The 24,461-nt window shown below is 39.2% G+C and overlaps 1 protein-coding gene across 1 annotated transcript in view; it reads left to right on the top strand.

Annotated features, from left to right (window-relative positions):
* The first annotated feature begins 6,749 nt into the window (after positions 1–6,749).
* Positions 6,750–24,461, top strand: part of LOC113406207 (neuroligin-4, X-linked) — a 186,475-nt gene continuing 168,763 nt past the window's right edge. Inside the window, exon 1 of the mRNA XM_026649501.1 lies at positions 6,750–7,333. Within this exon, the coding sequence (XP_026505286.1) occupies positions 6,862–7,333 (472 nt within the window). The 5' untranslated portion in view covers positions 6,750–6,861. The remainder of the gene's footprint in view (positions 7,334–24,461) is intronic.

Raw genomic sequence — 24,461 nt, 5'->3', positions numbered from 1 at the left:
AGAAAGAATGGGAAAGGGGAGGAAGAAGGGGTTGCAAGGAATGGGAGAGGAGAAGCCCAACATCTCCACCATGGTCTGGTCTAGAGTGGCAAGTGTGAAAGAAGTAGAGAGAGGACAGCTGCAGAATCAGCGTCAGACAAAGGGATCCAGTCCTTGTGAAAGCCAGGCACCAGGGTGTATGAAGAGGTCATGGAAGAGCGACATCTTTTTAGAGATGGAATGGGTGCTCCAGACACAGCAAGAGGAGGGAAGGAGAAAGGAGCGCTATGGGTCTGAAGTTAGGAATGGTGGCATGAAAGGAATTGAGCGTGGTGAGGAGGATGGGTATGGGAGGTGGAGAGGGGGAGGATGAAGGTAGGGCTGGAGTTGGACAAATGTCACCAGAGGTGAGAATGAGGTGAGAATGAGGAGGCTGGTGTGAACTGTAGAGTGGTGAAGGTACAGGAATGGAGTAAGGAGGAGGAAGACAGATGCTAGGATACCAAATAGACACATGATGAGAGCTACGATGGAGTTGCAGGTTGACAAGGGGGAAAAAAATTGAAAAATGTTGTGAAGGTAATGCTATTGCAGCTGTCCCTCAGGAAACTGGTGTGTGTTGTTGCTCCCAGCTAGAGAGAAACAAGTAAGCAGCTGGGCAGCACCAGAGGCAAAATCTAGGCAGGGGAGCAACCCAGGAGCGAAGCAGATCACTGCTGCTTTCACAGCTACCCTTCAGGAAGCTAGAATGCACTGCTGTTCCCGCTTGGAAGGGAAGAGTAAGTAACTGAGCTGCACCACTGGAATGATCCATGTGAGGGGAATTTTGTGACAATACCTTACAAATTCACAAACAGAAAACTTGGATTTCTCTGCTTAATCCCGAGAATTATCATAGAAAAGATACTGCAGGTACCTGTAGCTTGAATTTATTGAAATTATTTATCAAACCCTAGAAATTAAAGGAATTGCTTTGTTTCTAGGTTTGATAACTAATTTGAAGTTGCTATAGGAATAATTTCCTGCAGTTTTTTTTCTGTCCTAATTTTGAACTGAGTTCTGCCGAAGATTAACAAAATGCATCCAGATACTTATTTTAAGAATTACTATTATTATTTTATTTTGCCAGTTTCAGATAACAGCCCTCCCACTAACCTCTGAATACTCTGGTCTAGGAACTGCTATATAATCATATATGATTTACTTCCTTCAGTGCTTCTCCTCACTACAATTTCATCTGACTGCTCTGATCATCTTTAAGCAGCCAGCATTTCACACTATACTGACACAGAATGAAGTTTAACCCCACTCTGTGTTGACATGGAGTTAAATATATTCAAATGATGCTCCAGGAAACTGTTTTAGCAAGCTCTAGTGCAGAAAAAAATGAATAAGTCAAACAAATCAACAGACAAAAACTTTGAAAAGTGAAGGAAGAAATAACAATCTGATATTTTAAAGAATAGTTAGTCCGATTCTCTATTGATCAAAATGTAACAAGTGATTAAAATAATAATTACCAGGTTTCAATATTTACAGAAAAAACAACACACACTATATATAGTTACTGTGTTAATACCAGTATGCTGTGTTTCGGTATTGAAATTATGGGGGGTAAAGTTGGGGAAATTGAATCAGAATTCCATGCAATTTAGGCTTAATCAATTTTTGCCTTTATTTAATACAATTTCAGAGAGAATGTTAGAGATGTTACTGTTTATAATGTAGTTCAGGGTTCTCAAATTTCATTGCACCGCGACTCCCTTCTGATAACAAAAATTACTTCACGACCCCAGGAGGGGGCACTGAAGCCTGAACTCGCCCAAGCCTCACCCCCCCTGGGTGTGGGGGCCAAAGCTGAAGCTCAAGGGCTTCAGCCCCATGATTGGGCCTGCAACCTGAGACCTGCCACCCAGGGCTGAAGCCCTCGATCTTTGGCTTCGGCCCTGGGTAGTGGGGCTTGGGCTTCAGCCCTTGGCCCCAGCAAGTCTAAGCCAGCCCTAGCAACTCCATTCAAAGGGGGTCGCAACTCACTTTGGGATCCCAACCCACAGTTTGAGAACCTCTGTCTTAGACTCATTTTTAAATCTAGAACTACAGTGAGGTAAGTGTAACAATAGCCAGCCATACTTCTTTCCTGCCCACAGCTAGCTCCATATTTTTTCTTCAAATGGTCATCATTGTCCTCCATACAACAAATAGCAAGAAACAAATTATTCCAGTTTAGGAAGAAGAAGAAGAAAAAATCTTCCCAAGTTTGCCCACCTTGTCATTCAGTGATGAGATGAAAGGGGACGCACGGCAGTTGCTGCTGTTTGGGACAGGGTGTTGTTTTTGTGTGTGTGTGTGTGTGTGTGTGTGTGTGTGTGTGTGTGTTTGTTTTCTTCTGTTTGTCTGTAATGCCTTGCCTGGGCCTGGTCCATATCTGAGGCTCATAGGACCTACCCCAGTGCAAATAATTAAGAATAGTAATAAGAAATAATGACAAGAGCATATTCTTTTCTTTCCTTAAATTGTAGGTATGCAGGCAGACATATTAAACAGTCAACCCCATGCTTATAGACATTCCTCTGATTGGTTTGGCCTATGGTAAAATATCTAAAATCATTTTATCCCAGATAAAAAGAAAGCCTTTTATCCCCAGGTGCAGTTTTGCATTGAATAAGATGAATGCAGCTTGCAATTCTCACTGATTTTATTCAGATCTCCTAGCTTCTTTAAAAGTGTAAATGTATATATTTATTACATGCATATAATATAACTAGCATGCATTTTTTCCTGTGTATGTTGGAGGATGATCATTTTATACTCTTTTTGAAAAATATTCTACAGTTTAAATAATATAAAAATGAAAGATGTTATATTTGATGAAGAAAATAGTTTCATTACTAGCAGATCAGGCTTTCAAATCAGTATTTCTAATAACAATGAAATCCAGAAGATCAGACATTGAAAACTGTGGGATTTCCCCCCTTCATTTAAAATAATATAATAAAACTATCCTGAAGATATTTTAAGTAGGCTTCTTCTTCAAAAGGCGCTTAATATTTAAATATATCATAACAAGTCATTAATAAACAATCATTTGTGGGGGGTGGGGTTAAACATAGATAGAGTTGCATGTGACAGTCATGTAGTAAAAAAAAATTCTGTTTCTACTGCAGTTTTAGTAAGGTAATAAAGCTAATGCTTAACAACTACAGCATGCAAGATATATAGTGGGTTTACTGTGTCAATTTGTTGTCTTATAATTGCTTTTATGCGGTGTATATGTGTAACACTGTGGTCGCTATGTGTAGTTTGTCCAACCTTTTGCCCGTTACATAGAGGATGTGGATTTGTTATAGCCCTAGCTTCAGGGCCTGGTTCTTTAGCTCTGGTTGTAGAAGCTCATGCTTTCAGCTCTGGAGTTCCCCTATTCAATATCCAGTGTGTTAACCAAGATGGTCGCTATCACACACATGTGTATGTATAAAATTGGCCTCTAAACTCTAAGCTTATGCATAGCAGAAACATGCATTCTGTACTTACTCCTACCGTCTACTGAAAAGGAAAAACAAAACAGAAGAGGGGGCGGGGAAACCCTCTGTTTATGGTTTCAGAACATCCAGAACCAGCTTTAGATGCTTTGTTGCCGTAGGCAAGGAATCCTTTGGTGCTCCTGCCTCCAGGTCTGAGAAGAAAATTTGATACATAGTTATTTACTAGGCCAGCTCCTCAGCTGGTATACATTGATTTCAGTATCTCTACGTTGATTTGCACCAGCTGAGGATCTGGGCCCATTATCTTTAAATTTGTCTGTTAGTTCTATTTCTTTCCATAGCATTATTTCCCTTCCTCTTGTTCATTATGCCCCCCTGACTTACTTTTCTTGTTTTATTTTCTCTTTCTGTCTGCCCCTCATTCTGTCTCTGTCCACACTAGCACTCTGATTTCCTGTCTGCCCATTTGTTACCACCCAAGTCTTTTTCACTTTTCCTTCCTTCCATATCCCCATTGTTACTATTTCTCTCCACTTGTAAGTCCCCCTTCTTGTTCTTATAACTATGCCAGTGACCTTCCCAGTGCAGGGCCTAGACAGGAGGAGCTGCTGCTGCTGCTCTCTGAATGTAGCATCAAGCTTCAGTAGACTATGAATGATGGCTCTGCTGCCTGCTGCATGGGCTGTGAAATTAATAGGCATCAGGGCTAAGAGAGAGTGAGGGAGCAGTAGCAGGTATCCACAGGTGCTGCTGTTGCACACTGTTACAACAAAGAGAAAGCCAGGTGGCAGCAGCAGAACAGGGAGGGGGAGAGTACTCTGGTGTGGGAATTTCTGGTTAGGCTCTTGCTTAGGGCTGTCATTGATTCTTCTTTCTAAAAATGTTTAGAAAAGGCATGTTTAGATTGCAAGCCCTCTGGCAACAATTGTGTCTTGTGTGTCAGTAAGGCACTTAATACATTGTTGGCTCTATATAAATAATATGGAATTAAAACATCTCTTGTACTGGGTGTTTAGCTACTTCTCAGATTGTGTATGGTTACCTCTTAATCTGGTGGGTTCCCCCTTACCATTCGTTAAAGATGGATGTTCTAAAGAAAGGATGAGATTCCTTTCAGAATTCTTGCTTATGCAAAGGCAGTTACACTGATAGTTCTTTAATTGTTGCTCATTTATAATCAATGTTAATAGCTACGTAGCTCTCTAAAGAGTAGACTGTGAAGGTGATCTAATCTCTCAAGGGGACCAAGATTCCTATGTGCAGTAGGGACTTGCATAGGCCAGAACGCTTATATATAACTCATATGTTGGTCCTATCAAAGGAAAGATATCATCAATTTTGTTTATCAAATAATTGTTTCTTAGCTGTGTAAGAGATGACATGTCAGGTAAATATTGGAAGGGAACAACTTCTGGGAAAAAAAACCCCTCAAATACATTGTATGAGTATCTTTCATCTCAGTAATTGTTTGCATATATATTTGGACACTAAGTTTTCATTAAAGATAAATACAATTGTTATATACTATACAGGTGTACCCTGTTTCTTTGTATTTCTTTCTTTCATATCTTGAGGTAACTAGTGAATATCACTTATAAAGATGAAGGGCAAAAAAAGATGATCAAGGATATGAAATGGCTTCCATATGAGGAGAGACTAAAAAAAGATTAGGGCTGTTCATCTTAGAAAATAAATGATTAAAGGTGATGTGATAGAGGTCTGTTAAATCATGAATGGTGTGTAAAAGATGAATAGAGAAGTGTTATATACTTTTTCCCCACAATACAAAAACCAGGGGTCACCCAATGAAATCAATAGGCAGCAAGTTCAAAACAAACAATAAGGATGTTTTTCTTCACACAACGTACAGTTAATCTGTGGAATTTATTGCCAGGGGATGTTGTGAAGGACAAAAGTATAACTGGATTCAAAAAAATAATTAGATAAGTTCATGGAGGATAAGTTCATTAATGGCTATTTGCCAAGATGGTCAGGAACACAACCCCATGCTCTGGTTGTCCCTAAATCTCTGACCACCAGATGCTGAGACTGGACAACAGGGGATGGATCACTTGATAATTGCCCTGTTCTGTACACTTCCCCTGAAACTCTGGAACTGGCCACTGTTGGAGACAGGATACTGGGCTAGATGGACCATTGGTCTGATCCAGTATGGCCATTCTTATGCTCCAGCACCTGGTTCTGATCCATCAGTGCAACTCAAGAGTAACTCCAATGAAGTTAATGGAGTTGCACTAGCAGAAAAGCCAGTGTGACAGCAGAATCAAGCATCTAGGTTCTCAGCTTTCTTCTGTATAGTGCTGCTTATGTTTCAGAGAAATGGGATGTACATAATAATTTTAAAACCTTTATATTACATTTAAAATAACAATATGTGGACCTACTGCAACTCAAATCATATACTGCCTGAACTCTGTACCATTCCCTTTCTGTATGTCAGCTGTTCTTTTAATATGGCTGTGGAAGATAAATTTGTGTTTTCAACAATTTTGTTTATCCTTATAAATAAAAATTGCAGGTATACCTTATTTCTTTATATTCCTTTGTTTCATCCTTGTGGTAACAATAAGTAATCACATTTAATCACCATAACATGGAAAGAAGAAGGAGATTATCTAGTGCAGCAAAATGTTTAGTAAACATGCATTATTTGAGTGGAAGTGCAAAGGGATGTACATTTTTCAGTTTGTCTAGGCTAGCAAATGTTGCAGAGCTGGCCCGGGCATGGAAGGTAACCTTCTTGAAACGTTCAAGGCATGTTTTGATTTTATGGGGGCTGAGAGTCTGCGACAGGGACAAGAGACTGGTAATTGGGAAAGTTGGATTTATTTCTCAGCCCTGCCACTTATTTGCTCTGTAGCCTTGGGCAAGCCTCTTTCCCTCCATCTCCAAAAGGGGTATACTGTAATTCTCTTCTCATAGAAGTGACTAAAATTCATGAAACACATGGAGACCCTAGTATGAAAGACACTGTATAAGTGTAAAAAAATATTGCAGTTTTGGTCAATGTTAATAAATGTATTAATTTAAATTGTCTGCTTCCTCTTGGCTATAGGCTGATGGATCTTGTTGGAATCTATCGGAAGGAATCATTGTGCCAATGAAGCAGAGTGACTGCTGACCACGTTCTCCTTCTCAGCCTGCTGGGAAGTACCACCAGGATTAAACCAGCATTGGAGCCTGGGGATGGGCCTTAGGGACAAGGCCTCCCTTGGTTGTCCTGACGTTGGAATCTGTCTATGGTCAATCAACTGAGGCAGCAACCACACTCATTCTTAGGCTTTTCATTACCTGAAAATATTACGTGTTGCCTTTCACTTCATCTCCCTTTGTCTCCCTGGCTGTGGAAGACAGAGCCCTGCTGATGTTGATATAAACAATGTCAAGGCCAATGGGACTCCTATGGCTGCCTTTGATCTTCACCCCAGTTTGTGTCATGTTGAATTCTAACTTCCTTTTGTGGATAACTGCACTAGCTATAAGATTTACCCTCATTGATGGCCAAGCACAATACCCTGTTGTTACCACGAATTATGGCAAAATACGTGGCCTAAGAACACCTTTGCCCAATGAGATCCTGGGCCCAGTGGAGCAGTACCTGGGAATTCCTTATGCCTCCCCTCCAACTGGGGAGAGGCGATTCCAGCCCCCAGAACCTCCCTCCTCATGGACTGGAGTTCGGAATGCCACGCAGTTTGCTGCCGTCTGCCCACAGTACCTGGATGAGAGGTCACTGCTCAATGACATGCTGCCGGTCTGGTTTACTGCCAATTTGGATACCGTTGTGACATATGTGCAAGATCAAAATGAAGATTGCCTGTATTTGAATATCTATGTGCCCACTGAGGATGGTAAGTACTTTATTCAACCACACACAAACCAACCCACACACTATTTGTGCAAATGATGAGTAGCTTCAATATTGGGTTTATACAATGCTTCATTCTACTTCCTCCATGTTATCTATTTAACTGAAATGTTTCTCTTTATATTCATTAGATGCAAATGTTATATCAATTAAGCATGCTTGCATGAATTCATTTTCATATACGTTTGTGTCACCAAATTGCAGTTTTATTTGCAGGCATTGGCCAGTGTACGAATGGGTCACAATCCCAAAGGTTATGGCAAACAAATAAAAAAATCAGCTAGAGACAATATAATTTTAGCATACAAGTATATAAAGTATACAAATTCTACTACAAAGTATATTTTTTTAAGGAAAACAATTTGTTTATAGAAATTTCCCTTTCTCTTTGGTTTATTATAATGCCTTTTGAAATTACATTTAAATTTGCTTGATTTTAATCAGCAAAGGATTGCTAAAGTTCTGCAACTTGAAGACTCCATGATTGTTTAGCATTTTTTAGTCAAGTTATATATCATTCATTCACTAAATATAAAATGGAGCAATCACTGAGTATATTATGCAAGAACATCCTATGAAAATGCTATTTTTTACCTTCATCTACTCTTGAACAAAAAACTCTGAAATTATTACTCTACACCAGTCATCAGTATAACAATTGGTAACACAATTTTGTGAACCTTCTCATTCTTGCTTTTTAGCATAAGCTGTTTTTGTGAGGCGCACAGAATATTTCTTGAGAAGTGTTGAGTGACATCAAGTCCCCCATTGAAGACAAGGCTTCTTTTGATCAAACACCAACTGACTAATGTTTATTCAATATTACAGGATAATGAATAATTGCAAGAGAACGATAATTAATATTCTGCTGAAAGCCAATTGTTTCATCCACTGCAGTTACTTACTGATGAATAACTGTACAGATTTCCCCCAGATATGCAAATTCTTTTCTCTATATGTGGGGGTTTGATTTGCATAATCGTGGTATTGTTTTTTCTCAGTAAGCGTACTCTGAGCATGCAAATCTTGGTACTCTGGCTACCATAATCCCTCTGCTCTGATTGGCTTCTATACTTAGAATTTTCCAAGCTGTTTGCCAGCAATAAATATATCGCCTTAGTTTCCCACTCACTTCAGCTGAAGCAGAATATTAAAAAATGCATAAGATACTGGGGTGGGGGAATTAGTGAAAAGCAAAAACAGTTGAGTTACTGAAAAGGAAAATGTCTTAAAAGAAAAGGGAGGCGTCTGCAGGGAGGTGAACATTTTTTCTTATTTCCCTCCTTCCTCCAAAACTCTCTCCTTATTCCTAGATGTCCAGATGGGTCTTGGTCTTCAGAATAACTCTCATGTGTTTGTTTATTTTGTGGGTTTGATCCTGCAGCTTTTAATTAGTCAATAGGACAACTCTGTAAGTCAGGGCTGTAAGACAAGGCCTTATTTGTTCATATTGGAAGACCCCCCCAGTCCTTCTGTCCCAGAGTCATTTTAAAGCACAATGTAGGCAAATATATTACTGCAGTTATTCTGGTGAGAGGAATTTTGCTCATGTGAAGGAACCAGGAGGTCAGAAGGGGGGGAAAATGGAGGAAAGATTAGAAGTGCGAAAACAAAGGTCAACAGTGGGCTTGCTTTTTTTTGTTAAGTCAGTTTACCTTTCAGCAGTCTGGCACATCATATTATTGAATTCTTCTCTTTTAAAATTTGAATATTTAATTCAAATGTATTTATAGAAAATAATAATAAAGTTGAGCATGTCCACTATATCATAATCAAACCCTAGACTAATAAACTACTCAGCCTCTGATCTTGCAAGGTTTTTAACCAAGTATATTGTTGTTACCTCATAAAGTGGAAGAACCCCCAAATGTCATTGTGTAGCAGTTTATCATCTGTTAGTTTTTATGCCCATTTAATTCTGTGGAAAAAAATGGGATTTTTATACAAAGATTGGGACTAGACTCCAGTGCAAAGAAGGATGGCTATTAGGAGTCCAAATCTCCCCTCCCCTCCAAAATATGCCACCATATGGGGACAGTGGGTAGGCAGCTTCAGTTACATTTTTGTTGCTAACTGTGAGTTGTATGTGAGCTTATTCATGTGCATGATGACAGGTATTTTCAGTAGGCTTGTGAGGAGAGTCACACATTCCAAAATGAATAAATGCATTTTTAAAAAATCTTTCTACCATTTATCTTAATTATCACTAGTTAAATCTAACTCAATGTTTTTCACTTAGTAAATATGCAACTGACTGCTCATAAACATGATTAAAGTGAACTGACCTATCTTCTAAGCTAGCCTGTTGCCAAATCATACTAAAGGTAAATTGCTTTAAGTTGTAGTCCATAGAATCTGATTAAACACATTACACTTCATTATATGAATCTTAGCTGCCAGAAAAAAAGCTATGTTGTTATGGAGACAGACCATGAAATTAGTTTTTGAAGTAGAGGTCTGAAAATGAATGACTGAGTTAAATTCACATTTTCAATCCTTTCTCAAGTACAGATTTCTTTACAAGTTCCCTGAGACTGTTTTGTGTATGTGTGAAAAGATGGACAGACTCATCTAAACTCAGTTAATGCTCTGAGACTGAAACATATCTGAATCATTTTGTGTCTCTGTTTTTGACAATTTCAATGAAAAGAAACTGCTGTGCTTCTATAATGCATCAACTGTGGTCACGTGTGATGTTGCTTCTCCTTCAAACCCAATACTAGTAGCTAATCAAAATGCAGCTCAGTTTTGCAACTTGGCTACATAGCGTGTGCTGTCATTTACTTCTTGTGTAGATTGATTTAGCAAACCTAGCAATCTCTACTCTGATTATACATTTGGAATGAAGAATTCCAAAGCTTAAGTGGCTGGGTTGTGTTTTGCTCTCATCTACATTAATGTAAATTAGGACTAATCCCACTGAATTCAGTAGAATTACACCAATGTAAATGAATGTGAGTGAGAATAGAATCAGGCCCATGAACTGGGCAGATATTATTATTCATTAATAATAAATTAATTTGAATAACTCTTGCTAAAATGTTTAAGAGACTCAATGAATCAAAATGTATAAAATCTATAGAAGTTAAAAGGTAGGCAGTGTAGCTAGATAAATAATTTAAAAAGCTCAATTACAATTTATTTGTTTTTAACTACAGTGTTTAATTTAAATCTTGCCAAAGAGAATGAATTTACAATTTATTACTAAACACAGGATACTGTTTTTTAATGTTTCTGAAAATAGCAGGCAGAAGAGCAATGGAAAATCCTCTCTAAATTGAAATTGTCTTTCTAGAAACATTCCAAACAGTTTAATTCTTAAAGATGAATTTTTATTCCCCTTCTCCCACAACCAAAAAGAATACACTTTTTCCTCAGGAGAAGAGTAGCCTGTAGGAATCAAATCAAAGAGAAATATCTAGCAGGCTGTTTCTGAAATCTGTCCATGCAGGCATTTTGTGTGTGTGTGGCTCTGTGTTGTGTACTGACTCATTCATAACAATAAATTAGAGACTGCAAGAGTTGCGGAAATTCTCTTGGATTTTGTTGCTCATCATCTGAAGTAAAAGCAAAGAGAGGAAGAGTATCATTACAGTTCTGTATCTTCATGATGGATCTGAACGCTAACAGTGTGGTGATTTTAACAATATTGATCGATGCTAGTTGTAAACATAGATGTCAGTAGTAAAATGCTCTTCTTTCTAATAGTGGTTTCAATGTCAAATCTACTTATGCTATTTAAAATGATTCAATTCAAAATATAGCTATATATTTTGCATTAAAAGTTAACGTTTTATCTCAAATTGCTACCTAGGCAGCAGCTGTAAGTATCTCACTTCAGCTTCTGAATATACAAAAACACATGTATAATATAAACATAGACATATTTGGCTCTTCTCTGATTGCTAGAACCTGTAATTTTCCGCAAGAATACATGAATGACAGTTTGAGGAGGTCAGCTAGGGAAATGATATTGAGGACAGTCTGTTTATTATAACTTCAGTCTGAATATGGGTTTAGCTACAGTGGGAGTGCTAGATTGTAGAGGACACAGACTGTTAATCGGCTGTGCTTAATCCCTAGCCTTTATCATGTGAATCTGTGCATGCTGTAAAGGGGATTGCAGCCTGCTATCGTAACTACTGAAACAAACAAAACAAAACCAACCAACAAGTTTGGTTTCTTGCAAGTGAACCATAAAAACTGCATTATATCATTGCCAGATATAAACATTATTTAAGCAACATCAGCAAATCTTTCATTTTGGTTTAATACTGCTTTCTTCAGACCAAAAAAGGAGAAAAGTCAAATTTTTCTTCTGTGTATGGTCAAAAATACCAGCATACACTCAAAATTATTTGTTGTATGGTGAACAAAGTGAGTTTTCAAAATGTGTTAAACTACTAAACAGCTAAGTGTTTGTCAGGGATTAATTTTAAAAGTACTTAACATCTTTGGGGTGTGAGAATCGTAGAATCAAAAAAATGTAGGGCTGGAAGGGGCTTCAAGAAGTCATCAAGTCCAGCCCCCTGCATTGAGGCAGCACTAAGTAAACCTAAACTATCCCTGACAGATATTTGTCTAACCTGTTCTTAAAAACCTCCAATGATGGGGATTCCACAGCCCCCCTTGGAAGGTTCATTCACTATTGGAGCACCCCCTTGTGGCTGGCTTGGGGGATCAGCTCCGCTCAGTCATGTCATGGTCCCTCTTGCTCTCTAGGAGTTGCAGTTTCCTCTTCATGGCTTGGCTTTGCGGCCAGGTCACTACACTGTGTTCCCCTTCTGAGGTAACAATGTCTTGCCGGACTAGCTATGAGGATGCCATTCCAGGCAGTCTTCTTCCTTATTCCAGACTGTTCCACTTACCCAGTGTCTGATAGGAGGGCTTGGGCCCACCTGCTACTTTGGGTCCCAGCCCAGGGATCCTACAATCAGCAGCCAAGGCCTGCACTGTCTCAACTCTTACTGCTGTTTTCCTGGGCTTTTTCCTACTCCGCCTTCTGCAGGCTTCCTTCATCACCACATCTCTGGGTAAACCCTTCCCTCCAGGTCAGCATTCCAGGGCTTTTGCTCCCCCTTGGGTTTCTACCTTCTTACCTCACTAAGACCAGAGAGTGACTACAGACCTCCACACTACAACACCTTCTGCTTTCACTTCCTGGGTTTATACAAGCCCTCATCTGGTCCTGCCCACATGGGTTTCATCTTCAATTAGTGTTTGTCAGTGAAGCCTATGTCTTCTCCCAGGTGCATCCTAATGGTTAATTAGCCCTTCTGAGCCACCTTAACACCTTCAGGGGTGGTGTGGGGTGAACAATGCATCACAGAAGCCTATTCCAGAGCTTAATTATCCTTATGGTTAGAACAGTATTCCTAATATCTAACCTAAATTGTCCTTGCTGCAGATTAAGCCCATTACTTATTTTGTCCTATCTTCAGTGGACATGGAGAACCATGGATCACCATCATCTTTATAAAAGCCCTTGATATATTCAGGTCCCCTCAGTCTTCTTTTCTCAAGGCTAAAAATGCCCAGTTTTTTTTTTAAACTTTCCTCATAGGTGAGATGTTCTAAACCTTTTATCATTTTGGCTGAACTCCTCTGGACTCTCTCCACTTTGTCCACATCTTTCCTAAAATGTGGCATCCAGAATTGGACACAGTAATCTGGCTGTGACCTCACCAGTGCCAAGTAGAGTGGGACAGTTAGCTCCCATGTCTTACATATGACACTCCTGTAAATAGACCCCAGAATATTAGCCTTTTTTGCAACTGTATCATATTGTTGATTCATAATCAATTTATGATCTACTATAAACTCCAGATCCTTTACAGCAGCACTACCACTTAGACAGTTATTCCCAATTTTGTAGTTGCACATTTGATATTTCCTTCCTAAGTGAAGTACTTTGCACTTGCATTTATTGAATTTCATCTTGTTGGATACAGACTAATTCTCCAATTTACCATGGTTGTTTTGAATTCTAATTCTATCCTCCAAAGTGCTTGCAACCCCTCCCAGCTTGGTGTCATCTGAAAATTTTATGAGTATACTCTGTACTCCATTATCCAAGTAATTAATGAAAATATTGAATAGTATCAGACCCTGCAGAACCCCACTAGATATGCCCTCCAAATTTGACCACAAACCGTTGATAACTACTCTCAGTTCAGCTAAATTGGTTTGAAGGCTCTTGAAACATTTAGGGCACAGTAAATAGATACAAAGCCACAGAAAACAGCAAGAGGCCATGACACTTTGCAGTGGTGAATGAGTGAGGTCAGAATTTCTTCATCAGTGCAAGGGAATGGAGGATAATCTGTAAGCATAGTAAAATATTTTACTGCAGAGTATTAGGAAAAAATCTTAAAATATAACAAGAGTATCAATAGTAGCCGTTGGTTGAGGCAACAGAGTTCAGTCTAGTAGAAAGGTGAGAGTCTGAAGGCTAAAGATTAAGCAAAAAAATAAGTTACGGCAGATCTTTGTGTGCGTACAATTAGCAGTGCATTGTGGTTACTTTATACATTCTTTTGGCACACATGTACTGTTTAACTCTTACCTAGTCTATGACCAAATCTGATTTTCCATTGATAGGCTGCTGGGATTTTGTGTGTGAGTGTGTGTGTTTGTATCATGATTCTTGTTCTGGTGATCCAGTCAAAAATTAGCTTATAGTGACTTCTTTACCTCGTATAATGTAGACCAGCACATGACTAAAATTGCTTATTTTGCGCATAATGCTAATTTTTGGCTGAAGCCACAGGCTCGGAATGGCTTAGGTAAACCAGATGCACAAATGGTGTGCATTAAAGTCAGAGGACATATGCCAGTTTACACTAGCTGAGGATCTTGCCTTATAGTTTAAACGAATATTAGTAACATGTATTGAATTAACCTTGGATTACTCATAACTTGAAAAATAGTGACACAGATGTAAGTATATAATACTAAAGTCTCTTACATGACTCTTTTTCAGGGTCTGGGAGCACTGGAAAATAAATACTTTTTCAAGGATAGTAACCCTAGTTTTCTACAGTGCTATGGAATAACACCTTTAATACCTATGGTACTTTGTGTTTTGGTAATGTGCACGTGCAAATCTGAGATCAGAATTACAGACCTTTATTTGAGCTGTGAAGTTGAAGTATCATTAGGTGACTCTAGCAGCCTTTCTTCTTCGAAATTAAGCCTTAATACAAACACTCTTAGCCTATACATAGTTTCATGTTTGAATAGCTACATATTTGTCATTTGTCAAGTATTCTCACCATCATGTTTAGCACACTTTTATTTATTCACCACTTTTAGATTTAAACAGATATCAAAATGATGCTAATTCATTGTTTAGGTATATATACACACACACACACACATATATATATATATATAATTGCATAGCCTTAGGAAATTCAGAATCAATTTACCTGTCTCTTTGTATTTGTTTACCGTTGCATGACTTCAGAAGGTATTCACTTTTGTGCCTTCTTACACATGTGCACTGATTTTATAATTTGTATAGGAATCATAACTTAGAATTTTCATATTTTTCTTCAATTAAAATCTTTACCTTAATGTTTTATTAGTGTGTTTTTAATAGTTACATTTTAAAAGAACTGAAGTATAAAGAAAAAAAAATATATATGGATATAATTGGTTATATATATATATCAGGCAATATAATATTAGCATGGCCTTTCATAAAAAAAACTACAAAATATAGCATGGATTATAATACATAGAATAGTAGGTCTAAAATTAAGTCACAGATTCTATTAATGGCTTGTCTGTTTGCTAACCTCTTACCCATTCTAACTCCCTTCAGTTCTGGGTTTGCCTTGGGAAAAAATAATTCAGGTTTATAATTCTCTTCTGTCTCAAGTTGCTTGTCAACTCACATTATACATCAATAACACACAAAATTAAAGACAATAAGACATATACTGTGGTAAAGTACTTATACAGCTTTCCAATATGAGAAGGATTAATAACAGATAACAATTACAATACAAAGTGATAACACAGGGTTTATAACATATAATCCCTATTAAACACACTCAGTGGCAGCAACCTTAAGGGAGGGGTTAAAAATCTGTTTCCATCGTAAAAGGTAAATGATAAAATGAGTCCCCTGAAGTCACTCCCCTCCCCTCCCCCCCATTAGGGTCCAATAAATCACTTGCTCCTAATCCAGAAACACTGCAGCATCTGTGAAAAAGAAGAAGGCATATGGCTGACTTCCACAGTGAACTCTTAGCCTAGCAGGATAAAGCCATGTGTAATCCAGGCCCTTATTTTTCATTCTTGCTTTTAACAGTCAGAAATACCTTCTGACACCCAAGAACAGGACTGTAACCTAGATAAAATAAAATTCTTAAATCCTTAGAGCTGAACTCTGCTTTAGCTGCTGATTTCCAAATACTGTTCTTCTGTCTAAGAGTTGCCATTCCCCAGGCATTTTTTTGGAGTGTGGGCAAACAGCCATTTCAGGAATGTAACATGCAAGGAAGCTTTGTAGAGAGGGTTCAAAATAATTCATTCCTAGCACCATTATAATCGATTATAGGGTGACAATGGGAAGTCTTGAGTTCTCTTTGGCAGCAGCTCAAATTGAGACCCCGAATCTGACATTAGCTAATCTGCGCAGACTTTCCATTGTATTTTCACTATCACTACCTCCTGCTGAAAAGGGGGGGGGGGAGGAAATCCCTAATACACTATGGATATCTAAGTGTGGTATTGTTGCTACATGATCCTTTCAGTGAACCTCGTGGTGGTGTCTCAGAAGTAGAAGCCGTGCCACTTGGCTGAGAATGCAAGAGAAATACAGGTCTAGGTCACTGGCCAAACCTGCAGACTGGTTGTAGCTCATCTGATCATAGACAGCCCCAACTGTTTAATTCACAGTGAATGATACTGAATGCAGGTTAAGTTGAACAAGTGGTATTTTATTAAACCCTGTGAACCCATTCCTAGGTTTCCTGGTATCCTATCAATAACTGCCCCTCCAGGGAATATGGGCGCTCTGACTACAGTTTCAATGATCATGATACATCTTCTCTAATTTACAAACCTTTTAATAGAAATATTAAAATCTGATAATAGATGCCCAGACCCCCACATCCCATGTCCCCTTGTCCAGAAGCTGTTATCACACTGCCAAGTTGGAGTCTTGTCTTCATCACAGACTGATCTGGTTACATAATTTCTGAGGTAGTTTGGTCTCCTCAACACACTAGGATTCACCTGTCTCTCTTTCCTTGTCACTTGTCTCCAAGTCTAGCAAACTATCTTTCTGTGGAATCTCCTCCCTCCCTGTAGGGTTGACCTTCAGATAGTTCTGTCTCATTTTGTGATGATCTCTGTATTTCTGTAAGCTCTCTCTTGGTGTTGTGTCTCCTAGTTCAAAAGTGCCTCCTGCTCCTTCACATTACTTGTCCCTCTTGCTTAGTCACCTCATATAACTTGATGTCACTGCATTCCTCATGACTCCCTTAGACCACTACTTCTGGCGTCTCTTCTAATGGTTGGATCCTCACAGGAGTGCATGCCTCCGGGGCCAGTAGGTCCTTGACTGACCTGTTGTACTCTAATGTCTGCTTTCTCTGATTGTTGGCCATCTCCTCTTGGCAACGTCTCTATCCTTCTGGCTGCAACAGGTCTCCCCGATTGCTAGCATGGCTTTGGTCCTTCATCCTCTGTCTTGTTTTGACACTCCTGTGATGGAGTATTCTGGGTGCTAAAAATGGTAACAGAGAGACTGAACAAGAAGAAACAGCCTTGTGTGACAGTCTCTTAGCTGTTTTCACAGCAGATTTCACCTTACCATTACTCTGTGAGTATGTTGGGGAAGAGGTATGTTGGTCAAACTCCCATTTGCATGTTAAGTCCTTGAATTTTTACCAAGGCAAAAAAAAAATTGTGTCTGTTGTCAGTGAATAGTGTCCAGAATGCTATATCTTGCAAAGTGGCCCTTCAGTTTGCCAGTCACTGGCTTGCTGCTGTTATCAGGTAGAGCATCAACCTCCCAAAAATGTAAATAATATTTCACTGTAATGAAGTCTAGTTGTCATTGAAGGTAAATATGTTTGCTCCCATGATTTCCAATGGTTTGTGGGCAGCTTATGTGGTAACAGAATCTCTTTCTGATGGCTATTATCCCATGACTGGCAGATGTCATGCCCTTCTAGCAAAGAGCAAAGTCATGTATTCATTCCTGGCTTGGACACACTCTTGAGTCCGTCCAAGGCAGCTGTCAATGCCCAGGTGTGAGGCATTTATTTTTTGCATGGTGTCATTACCTAATGAGGTGGGGACAACAGCTCTCTGCTCAAAATATGACACACTCAGTTCATCTTTAATTTGAAAATATGGTTCTTCTCCTACCAGTACTTGTCTTTTGTCTTCTCACCGCCCTGCTAGTATTGCTCTCCTGCTTGCTTGTAGTTGGATGTCATTTTGTGTAGCCTCTTTGATTTCCATCAGCTTTGCTGTTGAAATTGGGATATTGAATTCATTAACATACTACACTATGTCCTGATCCCCTTCCCCCAGCTCACTGATGGTGGGTATATATGCCCTGTTCAGGGTGTCAGCTAATACCAGTAATTGTCCTGAATAATATCTGATCTCTACCTGGTAGCACTGGAGGATCATCAATATGGGCTGCCATCTCTTTGGAGCATTAAGAAGGGGGTTGATTGAATTACTGGATGGTCATAGATGTACTGATGGACTCCTCTCCAAATACTAGAGCCAGAAGCTCTTCTTTTGTTTGTTTGTCTCTGACAGAGCTCTGCTGGCAGAAGTGACTAGGTGCTTCTGAAAAAGAGCTGAACCCAGTCATATCTCCAGTGCATCACACTGGAATGTCAGCGGCTCTCCTGGCTTGTAGTATTCAGGAAAGAGGCATCCATTGTAATTTGTTTCAGTTGGTCAAATGCTTGCCATTGAGGACCTGTCCACTCCTACTCAACATCCTGCTTTGTGAGCTGATGTATGGGTTCTGCTGCTACAGGCAAGCATGGAAGAACTGGGACAAGAATTGTATCATTCCTAAGAAGCGCTATACCCCTTTCACATCCATGGGAGCTGGCACTTCTCTGACTGCCTAGATGTTGTTGGGATCTGCTGTCAGTCCCTCTGTTGGGCACAGATGTCCAATCCATGTCACATCATTCTGTTTGAGATGCATTTTTTCAGGGCTGAGTTTTATGGTTTTATATAAAATCTTGTAAGTTTTCTTTCATGGTCTCATTCAGCTTATGTATTATTGCTCCCTCCACCTAAAATGATGATATCATCTGCAATTAATTTCACCCCATGTAGTCCTTCTGATGCTTGGAAGAGTCTTCTCTGGAACACTTCTGGTGCTGGGCTTATGCTCATTGGCATACACCACAAACTCTAGTGATCAAATGGTGTTGCAAAAGTTGCCAGCATGCTGGATTCTTTATCCAGGCTTATGTGCTAAAACCCATTCCTCATATCATTGACCATAAAGATTCTGGCTTTGGAAAGTTCTGGCAAGATGTCATCGATTGTGTACAGTGGATCATGACATCTTTTTAGTGTCCGGTTCAGTGTCTTTTTGGGTCAATGTGGATGCATAATTTTCCTAAGGGCTTCTGTACCATCACCATGCTGTTTACCCAGGCTATACTGGTCTCTACAAATGCTATGGCACCCTGATTTGCAGACTTAAGAGCTCCTTGCATAGTGAATTAAGTAATGCCAGTGGAATATTTCTTTGTGGTAAGCATACAGGCGCCAGTATGCTACTTCGAGTCACAGGTTTCCTTTGAGGCACCTGATGCATTTGAAAACATCCTCATATGCTTTTAAAATGGTCTCCACTTTCCATGGGAATTCCTTTGACAGAAAGGATAATTTACTGCAGTATCTTTGAGAGCTGATACTGTATCAAGTTTATGCATTATTGTGACCGGGATTGTATGCAACCTCTCCAAAGGGGAGATGTGACACATATTCCAACCCTATGTAGTATCTTTGGGGTCCATTGTTTTAAATGAATGGTTTATGTATGATTGTATTCGACACCATGGAGGAGGGAAACCACAGCTCCTCCTACTAAAAATAGTGGATGGTAGTTAAGACAAATCAGTCAAATTGTAACCAACCTTCCCTCCTCCCCCAAGAAATATCACCTCCTGGGGAGGCTCACATATACTAGTTCAAACTGGATTCTCCAGAGACCAACATACCAAGAAAGGACTTTTGGATAAATAGCCTGAGTTTATACTGACTCAAAGCCTTCTTTTTGATCCAAACAATGAATAGGAGTTTCCCTCCAAGGTGTGTCAAGGGTCAATACTTGAAGAACGGTTGGAAGGACTTGACCTACTAGGGTCCTATAAGACTGATGGTTGACTTCTGGTAAGCTTATTAGCATGTGTGTAGGGTATTTATTATTTTAATATGTTTTTTTTTCTGTAACGGTTTCACCTTAAGAATAAATGTGCTTGATTAGAAATAGCCATGTGGTAACTTGTAACTGTGGGCAATTATGCCATTCATAGCTACTGGAGAGGAAGCAAAGCCCATACACTGGCCTGTTTAGGCATTCTGGCTTTCTGGAAATATCACAGAGTAGCTTAGGCAACTGTGCAGCCTGGAAAAAACCCAGTTGGAGGAGAGAGATGAGGTCTCTCCCCAAGAGAGGTGATGGCTGAGGAGGCGGGAGTTGGTGCTCAGGGTAAAGCACAAGTGGCGAATACAGATGCAGTTGCCCTGAATTATGACACTCTCCCTTTTGCTTCTTGCACTGCAGCTATAACATTCTGACACTGCACTCTGATAAGATCCTGGCTTGTATCACTATATTCCCCCAAAGCCTTCTTAAGGTTCTTACCGTCCACCACCACAAATGTCAGTTGGCACTTTCTGTTACTTTTTTGTGTTGTTGTAGCCATGTTGGTCCCAGGATGTTAGAGTGACAAGATGCGTGAAGTAATATCTTTTATTGGGCCAACTTCTGTTAGTAAGAGAGACAAGCTTCTGGGCTTACACAGAGCTCTTTTTTAGGTCTGGAAAACACTCTGAGTACATTTCCCAGACCAGAAGAAGAGCTCTGTGCAAGCTCAAAAGCTTTCCTCTTTCACCAACAGAAGTTGGTCTAATAAAAGATATTACCTGACCCACCTTGTTTCTCTGATACTTTTCAGGTTAGTTCAAGTCACATTCTCTATGGGCTGCATTATGCACTCATTTACATTACAAAGAGCAGGTACAGTCTAAGGACTTGTGTACCCAAATAGTTAGATCACAGCAAGATAGTGTGTGACTCAACCGCACACTAGCCTGCTGATGCACATGAATAGTTCATTAGAGCAGTGTCTCTCAACCTTTCCAGGCTACTGTACCCCTTTCAGGAGTCTGATTTATCTTGAGTACCCCCAAGTTTCACCTCACTTAAAAACTACCTGTTTACAAAATCAGATATAAAACACAACAGAGTCACAACACATTATTACTGAAAAATTGCTTACTTTCTCATTTTTACCATATAATTATAAAATAAATCAATTGGAATATAAATATTGTACTTATATTTCAGTGTATAGTATATAAAGCAGTATAAGCAAGTCATTGTCTGTATGAAATTTTAGTTTGTACTGACTTCACTAGTGCTTTTTATGTAGCCTGTTGTAAAACTAGGCAAATATCTAGTCAAGTTGATGTACTCCCTGGAAGACCTCTGAGTACCCCTAGGGGTACATATACCCCTGATTGAAACCACGACCTTCAAGTACTTTGAGCTCGTCCTGTTTCAACGTTCAGGTTAAGTTTGAACATGTGAAAGTCTCTGGACTGCTCTATCCATGTGGCTTTGTTACTTTCAGCCTAACTCCCTGTATTTCCAGTTTCCCTGGTGCCCCATCAATAACAGTTCCTGCAGGAACATGGGTTCTCTGACTCCAGTTCCACTGATTATGATTAGTGCTGAAGGTTTGTCGCAGTGGGAAAAAATGTCCTTGATAGGATGATTTTCCCTTTTGTCTGTGACTTTTTTCTGTGTCCCTGACTCACCGTACTGTGGCAGCTCCTGTCCCAAGGGGCTGGGGCTAGCTGTTCTGAGCATTGTGGCCTGTCACACAGGGTTGCAGCACCATTCATGGGCAGGGGGGAGTTGAGGTGGGGCAGGCCAAACTTCAGTACAGGTGGTGCAACCTGACATGCCAGGTCACAACCTTCCATCATGGGGCAGGGAGGGGAACCTGAGCAGTGGTGTGGCCTGGTGTGTCAGGTCACAATGCCTGGAGTGGGGCACCATGAGACACAGGAGCCACAGGAGCTGCCACTCCAGAGTGAGTGCAGGACAGGGTCACCTTGCTGCTCCCCACCTCCAGCATCCCCTTGAGACCAGGTTGGGGTTAGGGTTGTAGTGCTGGGGTGGAGGATGCTGCTGTGAGTTGATGGTCCCCCTTTGGTGGGATGAGGAGCGGGGGGATGTCTATCCAAAATCAGGGAGCAGTCATGGTAAATATAATAATCTTTGACTTTTATTAAATTTACAACTCCTACTCCAGTGTTAATCTCTCATGCTTTTTGTCATATAGTTTTCCTCTGTGTCCAAAGGAGGATGTACCTTCCCTTTTCTCAGTTCATCTGTGCCCTGGTCCCCCATCAATACAGCTAGTCCCAAACTAGGGGGAACTGACCCCATACTTTTTCAAGGGAGACTTTCACAGACTTGGGGACAACAAACAGTATGATGTGTGAGTGCTGATGTCATCTCTGCTTAGTTCCACCCAATATACACCAAGTTTGACTGTCCTTTGCCTACATAAGTGCAGTGGTCTATCAGACTTTATGAATCTGTATTGCTAATTAAACTCAATCTTCCATAGATCTCTCTACTTCCCAGCCCCCCATTTTTTTCTTCAGCATCTTGGAAATCTTGAACCAAAGCTTTCATATTCTTTTATTAATTGCAACAATTGTAGCTTGAATCACAACTGACATCTGTTAAAAATGGGTGAGTGAATCTTACTTACTAAGAGCTGTAAATCAAACATCATGTGATAAATCAAATTCACATGACATCTGTGACATGATCAAAGGGAAATCTCTCTTCCTCTTTGGTTATTGGGAGCTTGGGAATTAAACACTTTGTAACCTTGAGATCTGTTAAACTGTGAGATAATCTCCCAAATGAAACAAAAGAGGCTTCATTACTTGGGTCATTTCAAAGTAGATTGAACAAAGAATTAAAAATACACTGTCAGAAACAATTCTGCAGAGGTAAGTGGTGTGTGAACCATATAAGCTCATATACTTTTCATGTATTTATGAAATAAGTGAAAAATTTAAAACAAGATGAGGACACATCTTTTCCTCTTCCTCCTCTTCAAAGAAATCCAGATGAAGAAGCCACCAATGATATTAAAATGAAACCAAGCACTAAAACAGAACTAAATGCTACTGAACAGCTTGATCCATGCTATCCCATTTTACTTGCGCTCCTTTTCGAGATGAAAGAGTACCATTAATATGGGTGTTTTCATATTCTCCTACATTGCACATTTCTTGAATTAGATTTAATAGTCAAAAAGTGACATATCATTGATGAAATAACACTCCAATTTTGTGGTTTTAATACAGTAGATATCCAAATAAAAGAGTAAGGAAAGAGCATTAGATTTACAATAGGGCATTTGTTTCTACATCAGTATCGTGCATGGAAATACAGATGGATTTGCATTCTTAGCGTGTGCGTGTTTTTCATGTACAATTAACATCTACCAGTATGTTGCTCTCTGTGCTCAAAAAGACAGACAACTGAATGGAAATAATTATTACAAAGCCAAGGAAATTAACTGATGCTAACAGCCATTTTGCTCTGATGTGTTAAAAATCCATGATCTAAATAATAGCAAAAGGAAACTTTGTCTTATAAATGAGCTCGCTGCAGGCAAATATATAGCCAAGAAAAAATATATTTGCAATGCTCCTTACAATACAAAGATGTGGTTTTTGTGATAAATTGCTTTTGTTATGTCTCATTCAAAAATGCTCTTTGTTTCTGGTTTTCTTTAAAGTGGGTTTTTAATTGACAAAATATGACATACTTAACAGAGAACACACTCCATTATCTGTCCAGTGGCTACAGGATTAGTTATTTTTTTATATTTACATGCAATGCTGGTTGGAAATCATGAGTAGCTATCAGTAGGACTTAGTAAATGTACAGCAGTGGAAATTAAAAGCACCTCAAAATAGCCCATAAGTAAAAGATTTTAGTAACTTTTGCAACTCACACTTCTTTAAGGATGGTCTTAAGCAGATACTACAAGACCTAAAATTTCACCTTATTTTAAAATATATATATATAATTTGATGAAGCAAATTTGAATTTTAAATCTGTTTAAAAAAAAAAATCTCTTGCTTAAAAATTTTAAGTAATCATGGATTCTGTATATACAACATGCCACAATAATTGTACGTTACAAATAGTGTGCCATACAGCAAACAGAGGGAGCACAAGGTACCTAGCAAAATGTATTTTCCTACCTGTTTTGACATCATGGATGACATCACAATTTGGAATGGAAATAAGGTGTACATTTTTGACAGTGAGAGTATTTAACCACTGGAACAATTTCATAGAGTCTCAGGCCAGAAGGGACTATTATAATCATCTAGTCTGATCTCCTGTATTGCACAACCTGTAAAAATTCTCCCAAAATAATTCATAGAGTATATCTTTTTAAAATTTGAAAATGATGGAGAATCACTTTGTAAATTGTTCAAAAAGTAATTACTGTAATTACTCTCACTGTTAAAAACTTTCCCCGTATTTCCAGACTGAATTTGTCCGGCTTTAACTTCCAGCCCTTAGATTGTTATACTTTTTTTTCTACTAGATTGAAGAGTTAAATATTTATTCCCTATGTAGTTACTTACAGACTGTAATCAAGCCACCCCTTAACCTTCTCTTTGTTTAGAGAAATGGATGGAGCTCTGAATCTATCACTGTAAGGCATTTTTTCTAATCCTTTAATCATTCTTGTGGCTCTTCTCTGAACCTTCACCAATTTATCAATATCCTTCTTGAATTGTGGGCACCAGAACTGGACACACTATTC

The sequence above is a fragment of the Terrapene carolina genome, unplaced genomic scaffold (assembly GCF_002925995.2).
Source record: "Terrapene carolina triunguis isolate 2854851 unplaced genomic scaffold, T_m_triunguis-2.0 Scaffold23, whole genome shotgun sequence".
NCBI classification, from domain to species: Eukaryota; Metazoa; Chordata; order Testudines; family Emydidae; genus Terrapene; species Terrapene triunguis.
Note: the sequence above shows the minus strand (reverse complement) of the source record. Positions and strands in the feature narration are given on the sequence as shown.